Source organism: Rhododendron vialii, chromosome 11a (assembly GCF_030253575.1).
Source record: "Rhododendron vialii isolate Sample 1 chromosome 11a, ASM3025357v1".
In the NCBI taxonomy this organism is placed as follows: Eukaryota; Viridiplantae; Streptophyta; class Magnoliopsida; order Ericales; family Ericaceae; genus Rhododendron; species Rhododendron vialii.
In genome coordinates, this window is record NC_080567.1 from 20,175,880 (window position 1) to 20,189,913 (window position 14,034).

General features: G+C 37.6%; 1 protein-coding gene and 1 non-coding gene across 4 annotated transcripts in view; one reads left to right on the forward strand and one right to left on the reverse strand.

The window, feature by feature from the left end:
• The first annotated feature begins 4,013 nt into the window (after positions 1-4,013).
• LOC131307377 (uncharacterized) overlaps positions 4,014-14,034 on the forward strand; it is a 29,967-nt gene continuing 19,946 nt past the window's right edge. For 2 of the 3 annotated variants that reach the window (XM_058333853.1, XM_058333855.1), the window contains exons 1-2: positions 4,028-4,359; positions 6,419-6,487. In XM_058333853.1, the coding sequence (XP_058189836.1) occupies positions 4,099-4,359; positions 6,419-6,487 (330 nt within the window). In that variant the 5' untranslated portion in view covers positions 4,028-4,098. Of the gene's footprint in view, positions 4,360-6,418; positions 6,488-14,034 lie in introns of all 3 variants that reach the window. The other variant, XM_058333854.1, reaches the window with a different exon arrangement.
• LOC131309076 (small nucleolar RNA snoR100) lies at positions 9,181-9,288 on the reverse strand. The gene has a single exon (XR_009194748.1). It is a non-coding gene; the product is annotated as a small nucleolar RNA snoR100 (small nucleolar RNA).

Here is a 14,034-nt window from a genome sequence, read left to right on the forward strand (position 1 = left end):
TCGAAGATTTGTATAAACACGAGTATGTAGAGATATATATGTAGAGACTGCAGGAAATTTGAGTAACACATGTTTCCCTGTCTTCTTTATTTTATTTTCAATATTTTTTTTTTAGGTTTTCCAGATAGTGTCTTCTGTAATGATTTTGTCGAGTTGTGGGAAGTCCATTGTACTGCAGAGCTCAAGACGGTAGCACCCAATGTTTTCTTTTTTTATCCAGGAAAATCCTATTATGGGGAAAGATGGTTTGGCAGATGTTACAGCTATGATTAGTGGGTTCTTTTTTATGTTTGAGAGCCAGGGTGGTTGATCTATCAAAAGTTCCGGTCCAGGGGGTACACAATCGGTAAAAGGGAAGGCGAGTGGGGCTTGAATTCTTGCCAATGAAGTGGTGATATCTTGCCAATGAAGTGGTGATAACCTGCTCTATCAACTCAACTAGGTGAGTTTAGTAAGTGAAATTACCCTCTTGTCCTCCCTCAAAAAAAAAAAAAAAAAACTCAGCTAGGAGACCACTTTATTAAAAGTTAATAATAAAACCCAATATTTTCTTACAATGTTAAACAATTAAACAATTGATAGGAATCACTGAATTTTTTTCTGAATTTTTTTCAAGTTTTTAATCTTTTTTTATTACTATTTTGCCAGATGGTTTGACAATCGACATGAAGAGCCCAAAAAATAAATCTTGTAAAGTGAGACTTTTCGTTAGGGAGCTTTTCTAAACTTCGGTCTATATTTTCCTTTTTGAATTATTATCACTGGGATGAATTATGAAACTAATTTTTTGGTTGGAAAGCTAGAATTTTAAGTGTTTTTTTAATTATGTTATTGACTTTCTAAATTCAATCAGGAAGTTCAACGTAAAAGAAATCCAAATAAATTGAAAGTGTTCTTCTTCTTCGTTTTATATTGTTATTATGTATAAGGAAAGATTTTAAAAAAAGTGATTCTCAATTTTATTAAGGTGGTACTTACAAGAAAATTGCATCCATACAATTATTGATTAGAGAGGTTGCACATGACCTTAATAATCACACACATTAACCCAAACTTCCCAATGAAATGAGCCCTGCGTCATGGGACTAAAAGCCTCGACGACACACAAGAAGGCGGGAAACTCAACGTGCTCCAGGAAACACTCTACATGGCTCGCTTGAACTGAATATTTTAAGGCGATACCTGAATAAACCACATCCAAACAATGATTGAGCAAAGAGGCTCCCGTGACCTTTATAAACTCACGCGCTGACCCAAACTTCCCGACATGGGATGCAGATTTGTATTGTAATTTTGAACTTCTTCAAATTTAACTGAACAAGTTAATAATACATTTTCTTGGAAATTGAAAATCTTGATAAAAAGGAAACAAAACTTAGATCACAAATGGATCCTTTCTGATCCCCAAAAGGATTGGTTTGGGTTATCGGCCCTATTGTGAGTCTCCAACTAGCTCGTTGGAACCAGGGGCGGATCCATCTTGGAGCACGTGGGGTTACGTGTCCCACGCCATTTTTAAAAAAAAAATTTCCAGATTTTGTGTATATGTATATATATATATAATATGTGTTACATGTCCATGAAGTTAGTGTGTGGTTCAGTGGTAAGGGACACTTTTTGAGAAAGAAAGGACGTGGGTTCGAGACCCCAACCTCTAAGTTTTTTGTTTTCTATCAAAATACACCAGAACTCTCACTCCCCAACGTCTCCAATCTATGTTTTTTTGTTTTTTTTCAAAATACATTAGAACTGTTTTACAGCCAATGTTTCTCCCACTTCTCAACATCTCCAATCATTTATGCAGTACTTAATATGAATTCGCACATTATATTTGTATATTTTGGTCCCCAAAACTTATACTTATAAAGTTAATAATAGGAAAATAGATGATGAACATGTGATAATTTTTTTAACTCATATAGTGGAGGTGAGCAGTTTGCCCAAGTAGCTTTTATTAAAATACATATATACTTTAAAATTATTACATTATCGTGAATGCTAAAATTATTTTGGTGTGAATATGTTTAACTGTAACTCATATATTACCGTGTTACAAAAAAAATTAGTGTCCCCATTATGTCAAATTTCTGGATCCGCCATTGGTTGGAACTATTTATATTTTGAAACAGTTGGAGAATTAAGCGTGCCAAAAATTATGTTGATTGATACAATTTCGGCACACGTTTATCTGAAAAAATAAATACGTATTTATTTAACATACTATTTCCATCATCTGTATAACCTCGAGAAGCCCACATAAAATGAGTCTAAATGGCCCAGTACATTTTCATGACTAGAGCAAAGGTATTAGAATTTTGTAAGATAAAAAAAAAAAAATTTGTTTAAATGCGAAGACCGGATACAACGCACAGGCTGACCTAAACATCTGATTTAAAAAAAAATAGAATCGGACTCAACCCTTCAATGTAGATAGACTCTAGATGCATATGAGCTCTACATACAACAAGCAACTACAAATTGTGTCCGGCATATTTTGCCTCGTTTAAATATAGCTAGATTTTGAAGATATTACAAAAAAGTAAGGGTTGCAAACGAACAGATCTAATTGCGAGCAGTTCATGGCTTGGCTCGTTAATGTTCGGATCAACTCATTTTTTAAACAAACCGAACTCAAATTTTAGGGCCGTGTCCTAAAAGAGTCGAGCTCGACTCTCAAAGATTCGATTTGTTTGTATAGACTCGACTCGTTTAAAATAGCTCATTATTAATTAGGCTCAACTCGTTAAGAGTTGTAGCTTAAATTTTAAGTCCGTTTAGTAAACAATCGAGCTCCAACCCAACGGGTTGGTTCGTTTGCACCCGTGGTGTCACTCATCCAGTACTCGGAGAGTTTTTGGCCGAAATGGTCATAATTTGTAATCAAATTGGAGAAATACCCATCTTTTGAAACGTATTGTAAAAATAGGTCATTGCGCCTTTTCAAAACGCGTTATAACGGTTAGGTGCCATGTGGCCACGGTTTGGTTGCCACGTAGGAATCACGCCGTTTGCCATAAATAGCGCCTTTTGAAAAAGAGTGATAGTTCTAACCCAAATAGCGTCTTTTCAAAAGGAGCTATATTTCTAAATCCAAAAGGAGCTATATTTCTAAACCCTAATCCCTAATAGCTTCTTTTTCATATTTTAACTCTAATAGCTCCTTTTGAAAAGGAGCTATAATTCTGACCCTGATAACACAATCTCGAAAATGGTTATGTAACATCCCAATTTTTTTTACACAAAATGTGAGAATTTGTTATCACCAAAGATATTATTAAAAGATTGGAAACAAAGAGATATTAAAAATTCTCACGATTCGTGTTAAAAAAATTAGAATTACTATTAATTTGGAAAAAATTTGAATATAATAGAGTTCACGAGTATATTGATTAACATAAAAGACTTGTTGAGTACAAACTTTTCATATAAAAACATCATTTCACATGACATGTAATTTGAATTTCATTTTCCGCATCTTCTCTTGTTGTGACTTTGTTGACCACACTTTGAGCACGTCTGTGGCTGTTGGTGCTCAATCAAATCATCCATTTCATTTTGGATTCAATTCACTTTCAGGCGGCCTTGGCCTCGGAGACGTTCTTTGTCTGGAAGAATTCTTGGCCCATCGTATGGCGGCAAGTAGGCTTGGTTAGGCAGTGGCTTGAATGAGAGAGATCCAAACATGGCAATTGTTGTGTCGACCGTCCAATATTTGCCAAAGTAATCAAGAGGGTCAATATACATTTTGTTGCAAACCGCAATAACGTGCGAACAGGCTATTTGGGTTTAGAAATATAGCTCCTTTTGAAAAGGCGCTATTTGGGTTAGAACTCTCACTCCTTTTCAAAAGGCGCTATTATGGCAAACGGCGTGATTCCTACGTGGCAACCAAACCGTGGCCACATGGCACCTAACCGTTATAACGCGTTTTGAAAAGTCGCGAAGACCTATTTTTACAATACGTTTCAAAAGATAGTATTTCTCCAATTTGATTACAAATTATGGCCATTTCGGCCAAAAAATCCAGTACCCACTTCTTTTCCCGGTTTCTTACCAGTTGGGAAGAACGAAGCAAACATCCCATCATCATCATCATCCATGACTTGCCGAACCACCACCACCACCGCTCTCAACCTCATCGCCACTCCGTCAAAACCCGTATTTTCCGTTGCTCTCGCCGGAAAATTTCCGCACAATTGCCCGATCAAATCCCGTCGTCTATCTCGTGTGCGTTTCCGTTCTCCCACGTCACTGAACCATGAGCGCCCGTACAAACGTCACCGTTTCGTTCCGAAAGCGCGCTATTCCTCTTCTTCGGAGGCCGTAGAGCTCCCTCTCCTTCCATTTCCTATGGACCAGGTGGGTGTGTTTTTCCTTTTTCGTCTTTTTATCTGATTTTTGGCTTTACACTTTTGAAAAGCCATACATCTATCATCTAGGTTATTTTGGGACTCTCGTAAATGCATACAAATTCCGGTCGACATTTGACGTTGGGAACCCAATTTAGTGCCCGTTCTCCTTAGCTTTTTCGTGGGCTTTTTGGGTTTTTGTCCTTATTCATTTTTTTTCCGCATTTGTTAGTTTTGCGCCAAACTTTTGTGGATTATTGATTCGTCTTATCGATAGAAACCAGAAAAGTAAAAAAATTATGACTTTTACCCAAAAATAAAATATTTTGGGAAATATTCAAGATAAAGCCCAGCCTAGCTTACAATAATCCCAAAAGTTTGACGCAAAATTAACAAATGCAAAAAAATCATGATTAAGGAGAAAAATCAAAAAAGCCCACGCAAAACTAAGAAATGCGAAAAAAATCTTGAATAGGGACAAAAATCCAAAAAGCCCAAGAAGCTAAGGAGAAGAACCACTTAGTCATCAGGTTTCTATGATATTTGAAGGAAAAGAAGCTCTCATTAGCAAGGGAGCAAACATTTCTAAGCTTTTCACATGGATGAGAAATAGAAATTTGATATTCTTCCTTAATCCCCATTTGATTTCAAGTACTTTGGTAAAATGAAGTGTGTCTAAAAACACTACAATTTGTGCAACGTGCCAATGTGGCATTGCTTCATTGTGACTGCAAAATAACGACCCACCCAATCATTAACGAGATCGATGAATTTTAAGTTAGTCGAGTTCAAGCTGGTATTTTGCTCATTAAAAAGATTATTCAAGACCACTTTATTATATGGACAAAACAAGCTTGAACATGTTATGTAACTCGTTAAGCTTGCAAATGAAATTTGAATGACCTCAACTCTGTAGACTTATAATGTTTAAAAACTCGAGCTACCAAAGCTTGGTTTGAGATTGACTCGATTAAAGCTCATTCGAGATTGCTCACGTGATAAACAAACCAAGTCTGAACATATATTCGAAGCACGTTAAATTTTTAAACCGAGTTTGAACTATTCATTTGTCGACTCGTTTAAGCGGTAGGCAATGCCGTAGTAGTATGTTGCATGAATTGTTTTATTTGTTGACACGCAAATAAATAATACTCCGTATGTGGTATATTCACTAATATCATACTTGTTCATATGATATTGCAGTACAAATGACTGGTCAGGACATGTCCCTGTACTACCCATACCAAATGTTTTGTCCTATATCCCTATATCCAGAGAGTTGAGCTTAGGCAAGTTGTATGCTTAGACCCGGCCCCTATAGTTATATGCGAGTCCATGTTGCATGATTTATGCTGTTGAAAAGCACATGTGTGGCAGGGTGTGCAACATGGACTCGCATATAACTATGGGGTGTGGGTCTAAGCATACAACTTGCCTAAGTTCAACTCTCTGGATATAGGGATATAGGACAAAACGTTAGGTATATCCCTATATCCAGAGAGTTGAGCTTAGGCAAGTTGTATGCTTAGACCCGCACCCTATAGTTATATGCAAGTTCATGTTGCATGATTTATGTTGTTGAAAAGCACATGTGTGGCAGGGTGGGTTGAGTTTGGAGCAAAATGCGTCTCGAATTGTGGTAGTCTGCTAGATCATATGGCTTCATATTATAATGAATGTTGACAAAGTCAAGTTCTGGTTTTCTCCTTGTATTTATGTAACGCCTTCTTGAGTTGGGTACTGGTTAACTGTTTACAGGTTTCATTTTCCCATTTCTTGTACAATTTTGGAGTAAGAAGTAACTGTTGTTGCTAAATATAAAAATCGGCAACCTTAAATATGAGACACTTGCTGATATTGGTTTCAGAATATAAGGGAGTATTAATTTAAGCCTCTTAACAACAAGTTTGTTTATTCTTGTTGACTATATTGTCTTCAACATGTGAAGGACAATGGCTTTCTGCTATATCTAAACTTGCAATATGCACATCAAGACTTGCAATATGTATGCATTCATAATTTTCTATGTCATTGACCATGTAGTTTTGACAGTATTACTTGTCCTGCAGGTACTTGTTCCCTCTGAGACTAAGACTCTTCATTTGTATGAAGCAAGATATCTTTCGTTGCTAGATGAGGTACTGCATATTACCTTGCACTTTTCATACGTTTAGGAAGGACCTTGCATATCCCCTGCTCATAGTATATCTAACTGATTGGCAATTTATGAGCTGTGTATGGACATGTATAGTCAATTGTCTTGTTTATGCTGTAAATAATAATAATAACCCAACCAGTTTTCCTTGCTTATAAGTTGGTGGTAACTGATAGTCACATTTTTGTTTTAGGTTTCTGTTGGGTGTTGTAGTCTCTTCTTTTGCTTTTTATGGTGACGATGATACAAATTTTTTTCCACCTCAAGTGGAGATTCGGTGATAATGATCATTCTTTAGTTCCAGGATTGATCCCTGTCTAGGGTCATTGCGATCAGTTTGATTGACGTCTCAGTTTTTTTTTTTTGTGTGTACCTTCCCCCTACATCAATGTGATAATATAGTCTTCGTGTCATCAAGTAGGCGACTCGCATTGGACAATTTATTTCGATGCACCATCCTTGCAATGCAACTCTATAGTGGCTAACTGATGCAGATAGAATAGCACAAGAATGCATGGTGCCTTGCTATGAAGAACAAACACTTCGTTTGAGGTTATGTATCAGTGTTGGACACCAACATTCTTCAGACACTCTCTGGACACGTGTCCGACACTCAATTATAAATTTCCTATATATTTTTTAATTGTGTTCACTTGGACACTCGGGGGACGCTCTAGTATAAGCTAGGCCACACGTGGGACACTCTATGGACACCATAGGGATGTCAAATGAAATAGTGGCTCTAATCAAAGCTTAAGGATCTCTTTTTGGGTGTTAAATGATTGTACAAAGATATAGTGACGTGTGAAATGAAGCATCTTTTGTTGGAACATTTTTTGTGAATGTTGTTGGAAATCTTGAACGATGTCATGACTCATGAGATATTTGATTGAAGCCATATAGGGTATGCTATTTATAACTAGACCCCGATTTTAGTGCTCTTAATGATTTTTATTTAACCATCATGTGCATGCTAAAAATACAAAATAGATGCTTTTAGCCTACCCCCAAAGTGTCGTATCCTCCTTATTGTCTTATGTCGTATTTGTGTCCATGATATTTAGGTGGCTTCAGACCATTGTTGTGCTTGCCAAGGCTAATGGGCTAAATTTGAGAGGATTTTCGTCTACGGGCCTAGAAAATCTGAGTAATACGCTGTTGGAAAGCTTTCAACAAGATGATCAAGATTGATGATAGCTTAAGCATCACGGTCAAATTTCATTCAATTTGTTTTGACCAAATTTTAAGCATGTTTATATAATTATATTGTTGGCATAAATTTTCCTTTTTAGCATATTTCCTTATTTCCTCTTAGATTTTAAGTCCTGATTTTGTTATTTTTTTCCATTTTGTTAGCGTTTGGTCATTATTTCTTGTCTTAATCGGAGGTCTTTTACGTATAACTTTTCTGGACAATGAGAGTCCTATAATCATTGGATGAGAGTTTTCGATAAACTCTCTCTCTCTCTCTCTCTCTCTCTCTATATATATATATATATATATATATATATATATATATATATATATTTATTTATTTATTTAGTTTTTCATGACTCAATAATATTTTTTGGGGATCACGATCAGTAAAATGCTTTAAGACCAAATGGGTTAAGAGTAGATTTTGCATCTATAGTTACTCTAGAATCGATGAACTCAAACTGGTATATTTTCCGTGTCTCTTCTTTAAAAGCCTCCGCTCATCACGAAGTAACTATATTTGTTTTTCTAAAGAGAACATTCATGGATGTTGTTTTTCTAGCTACTTGAAAAGAAAAGAGTTCGAACTAGGAGGTTTGCATCTTCATTGTGCACATTGATAAAGCTTGTGATCATGAGATTGGGGATCCTAAGATATCGGTTTTGTAGAAGGAGGTACTTGGGAGAGGGATGGAGGGGATGGATTCAATCATGTTTATTTGCTTTTAACATGTCAAGCGTTGTTAATATTGAGGGAGGAGAAAACTTTGAGGCCACTCGGGGTCTTTGGCAAGATGATCCTCTTTCCCCTTTCCTCTTCACTCTCAGTTGATGTTTTTGGGGCATGTTAGAGTTAATCATCTCCTCTAAAACTAGTATATGTGCCTAGGCGGCCTCTCCACTCACTGCCAATTGATTTTGAGATGGATGCTTAATACAGTGAATGGTTGATAGGCTACAAAGGTAGGTTATGTTGATGGCTTTTTTATTAGTAATAAGGGAAGGATAATTTCTGTCTCCCTTAAAGCATCTAAAAGATACCAGTTTCTTTTGTCTAGATGGAAATCAGAAGTGGTCAATTTGTTTTATGTTTTTGATAATGATGGAGATAGTTTCAATGCATGTCAAGGCCAATGCATCCAAGCTTGGATTGTAAATCATGTTCTTGAGTCTTGGTATTAAAATTTAGTTCAACAGTCACGGTGGCCCATTCTTACCAGAGGTGATCTAGTGGATTGTTTCAAAGGTTCTCCACTTGTGTAGTTGGTGGCTATTTTCTTTTTAATTCTGCAAGTGTCGTTGATGGCATATTCTAGTCAACAATAACAAAACCCATCTAGTCCTCAATCATTGGGTGGGGGAAGGTTGGAGAGTGGAGATAGACCTACCTTTTGGCAATATATGCACAAAGTGGTTGCTCTTAGAATACCACTAAAATAGTAGCCCCATATACCTCCAAGAACCGAGGAGCTAAAGAGACGTTTTGTTGTAGAACCATATCCTCAAATCAAAGCCCCAAGGCATTAGAGAGGATAGGCCTAGAGACCCAAATTAATTTCTGTGCATATTGCCATGCTTGCTTCATTCATAGTCCAGAGCATCGGAAAGCACAAGGATGGCATATTTTAGTATTTTGTAATTTCAAACTTGCTTGAAGTTAGTGGTTTACGTGGTTAGTTTTAATTGATATTCCTTATTGAGTTTAATCTATTCACCCCCTTTAGACACAAACATTGCTGGCTTTCCCTTTAATGGGGATTGTCCTTTATTTTTCCAAAAGAACGGGAGATTGAATATAAAGATAAAATCTGGAAATGATATCACATACTCTCATCAAAATACTTGGAACACTCGGTTTCCAAGCCTTGGGACATAGTTTTTAGAACCGTACGTTTCAGTGGGTCATCATTACAAATAGTCGCTCGACTTTGTGATTTGTTGAATTTGATTGTGGCTCTTTTTGTAATTTTGTTGGAAGAAGGGTTCAAACTATTTTTGTAAGCTATTTAAATTTAATATTATAATGTCATCTTTTGTCTTCTTTCTCCTTATTTGCTCTAAAAACTAATTTCTCTCGTTACCCATTAGTATCATATAGGGGAGCTTTATGTTGAGAGTATAAAGGGCCCTAAGAAGTAAAGACATGTCTTTGGGCCATTTGGACTGTACCGCAGACATGTTGGACACAAACACTGGGCCATTTGTACTGTACCACAGACATGTCGGACACAGACACTTACCTGACACTTGAAAATATGTGTCTGAGTATGTAATTGTCTTTTCTAAACCGGACACATTTTGGACACACTTTGACACTTATCAGTGAAAATATGTGTCTGATTATGTAATTGTCTTTTCTAAACCGGACACATTTTGGACACACTTCGACACTTATCAGTCATGTACCGTACATGCACGGGACACACTTTGGGTCATAATCTAATTTTTATAGCATAAAATAGGGTAAAAATGTATTATGTGCTATGTGAACCGAATTATAAACTAATATTAAAAAACTGAAAAATGACAAGTGTAATATTCTTTATAATAAATTTTAATAAAGAGAGAATGCTCTCATTCTCTTGACCAATTTCTAGATTGGTTTGAGCTTTTCCATTCTCATGGTAGTGCATAGGGCCTTTTTGTCTTGTGGCCTTTTTTTTGAAATCAGGTGGCATTCCCATATAGCCTTTTTTAATGTACTTATTTACTTATAAAAAAATATTCTTTATTAAAATTAACGATATTCTAGATAAAATAAAGAAATATGAAAGGTATAATCTAAGTTATGAAGAAAACACAGTTTGTCATTCTTATTTTTTCCATTTTTTTTATATCTCTAGTGTGTGTGTGTGAGTTAACGTATACCCCAACGTGTCTGTGTCCTACTTTTTGGAAGAATCATGTGTCTGCGTATATGTTTCTCGTATCTCTATCCGTGCTTCTTAAAAGGCAAAAACAAGATGGCATAGAATAGCATTAAAAACCTTGATGGTGTTGTTAGAGATAAGAGAAAGTGTATAGGGTGTTAATGAACCCTTACACATATAATTTTATTTATATTACTCTGGAGAGTTACACATACATAAGATAGACGATGTGGGACATACTCACTCTCTCTAATAAACACTTCTATCACTCCCCTTAAGCTGGAGAACAGATATCACAAAATCCCAGCTTGTTACATAAAAATTCTAAATGAGGTTTAACAGTGATTTGGTAAAAACATTTGCTATTTGAGCACCTGTGGACACAAAAGGCATAGCCAACACACCACCATCAACCTTCTCTCGAACGATATGACAATCTATCTCAATATGTTTGGTTCTCTCATGAAACACAGGGTTTGAAGTGACATGTATCGCCGCCTGATTGTCACAATACATAGGAATTGGTAACTGCACCCGAAATCCCAGCTCCTCAAGAAATGATCTCAGCAAAACAACCTCACATGTAGTATGAGCCATGGCATGATACTCTGCTTCTGCACTAGACCTTGCAACAACAGTCTGTTTCGTTTCTTACTTTTCCAGGTAACTAAGTTACCACCAACAAAAGTACAGTAACTAGTTGTTGAATGTCTGTCAGAAGGTGACCCTACCCAATCTGCATTAGTAAACGCCTCAACAATGACCATTGGAACGGTAAAATAAGCCATGTCCAGGATGAGCCTTAATATACTTCACAATATGAATACAAGCTTCCCAATGTGGAAGACGAGGAGCAGACATATGACTCACCATACTAACAGCAAATGAGATATCGGGACATGTATTGGTAAGATAATTCAACTTACCAACTAAGCGACGATATTGGTCTTGATGAGGAAATTCCTCCCCCTAATCAACGCAAAGTTTGACATTAAGATCCATAGGAGTCTCCACAGGTTTGGCTCCCAGCAAACCTGTCTCCTCTAGAATATCCAACACATATTTCCTTTGGGACAAACTAATCCCATCCTTGGACCTTGCTACCTCAATACCCAAGAAATATCGTAGCTTACCCAAGTCTTTAGTGTGAAACTGACCATGTAAGAACTGTTTCAACTCACCAATTCCTTGCTGATAATCTCCAGTAATAATAATGTCATCTACATAGACAATGAGCAATACTTTCCCTCAAGCTGACATAAGAGAAAATTCAGAATGATCTGATTGACTTCGATGCATGCCAAACCTCAGAATAGCCTCACTAAACTTGCCAAACCACGCTCGAGGAGATTGCTTAAGTCTATAAGGTGCCTTGCAAAGATGACATACCTTATGAGTTATGATGCTCCCCTTGAGCAATAAACCCAGGTGGTTGCTCCATATAGACTTCCTCTTGGAGATCGACATGGAGAAAGGCATTTTTGACATCAAGCTGATACAATGGCCAACCAAGATTGGCGGCAAGAGAAATAAGAATCCGCACAGAGCCAAGCTTGGCAACAGGAGAGAACGTGTCGGAATAATCAACACCATAAGTCTGGGTGTAGCCTTTAGCAACCAGGTTAGCTTTGTGACGCTCAACAGTGCCATCAGGAAGATACTTGACAGTATAGACCCAACGACAGCCAACAGTAGATTTCCCAGTGGGAAGAGGAACCAACTCCCATGTGCCATTAGTATGAAGAGCAGACATTTCATCCGCCATAGCTGTCCGCTACTCAGATCGAGATATTGCCTCCTGAACAGATTTAGGAACAAAAACGGAGGAAACAGTAGTAGTGAAAGCGCGAAGGGATGGAGAGAGATGAGTATAAGAGATAAACCGATAAATAGGATGAGAAGTGCTTGAGATATTAGAAAAACCATATTTTACTAGTGGACGACGATGCTCACGAGTCGGATATCGAGGAGCAGGTGGATCCGGCGACAGGGGAGAAGACGGAGGCGTGGGCACAGAGAGTTCGGCAGGCTAGAATGGTTCTGTAGGATGAGGTGGTGCCTAAGGTGGGGTTTGTGCTAGAGGGAGAGGCGGTGCCGATGCTGGGAAATGACAAACATATACCTGCAAAGGTTGGGGTGGTACAGTGCCAGTAGGAACAACCATAGGTAACACAGACTCGAGTGTAAGAAGATCATTGGTAGTAACGTGGTCCGAGTAATATGGCAACGACTCATTGAACGTGACATCAACATAGACAAAGTGACGATGTAAAGTAGGAGAGTAAAATCGATAGCCTTTCTGGGTGTGTGAGTATCCCAGAAAGATACACCTAAAAGATAGAGGATCAAGTTTACTCCTATCAGGATCAAGGGCATGAACATAACAGGTGCACCCAAAAACCCGAGGGGATAAAAAGTGGAGAGGCCGACCGGGAAACAAAACCGTATGGGGAACCTGATCACCTAAGACCGTAGAGGGCATACGGTTGATTAGGTAACATGCAGTGAGAACGACATCACTCCAATATGACTTAGGAACCTGCATTTGAAATAATAAGGCACGCATAACCTCAGACAAGTGCCTAATTTTACACTCAGCAACTCCATTTTGTTGTGGAGTTCGAGAGCACGACGATTGGTGAATAATGCCATGATCATCGAAAAACTGAGAAAGTAGATGGTGAAAATATTCACGGGCATTATCGGAACGAAATATCTTAACACAAGTATCAACTTGATTTTTGACTTCCATGTAAAAAGTTTTTAAAAACATATTTCAATTCAGACCGCTCTTTCATTAGATAAAGATATGTAATACAAGAAAAGTAACATAATACAAAAATAATATAATACTGAAAACCAGAAACGCTGGGCACATGAATAGGCCCCCAAATGTCTGAATGAACTAACTGAAAAGGTTGCGACGCACGACGCTCAACCCTAGATATAAAAGTGATTCTACGGTGTTTACTAAACTCACATACCTCACAAACCAACTTATCAATGGAATGACAAGAAGGCACAAGGTGCTTCAAACTCTGAAGAGAGGGATGACCAAGACGACAATGCTATTGGTATGAAGACTCTGATGTCTGAAGAGCTACAAGTTTAGGAATAGTCCAGTAATATAGGCCACCTCGCTCAATGCCCCCACCAATCTTCTTCCCTGTCTTGAGATCCTGAAAAACACAGCCATGAGAAAAAAATGTGACGGAATAATTTAAAGATTTTGTAAGGCGGCTCATAGACATAAGATTAAACGGGAAATGAGGAACATGTAATACGAATGACAAAGTAAGAAAGAAAGTGACAGGAATTGAACCGAAACCAGTAACAGCAGTGGTAGAGCCATTAGCCAAGGTAACATGAGATGTTCTACCAACCGGCTGTCGATCAAAGAAAGCAGATGTACCAGTCTGGCTGACTAAGTCAATAACCCAAGGAGAGGAAGAAGATGAGGCAA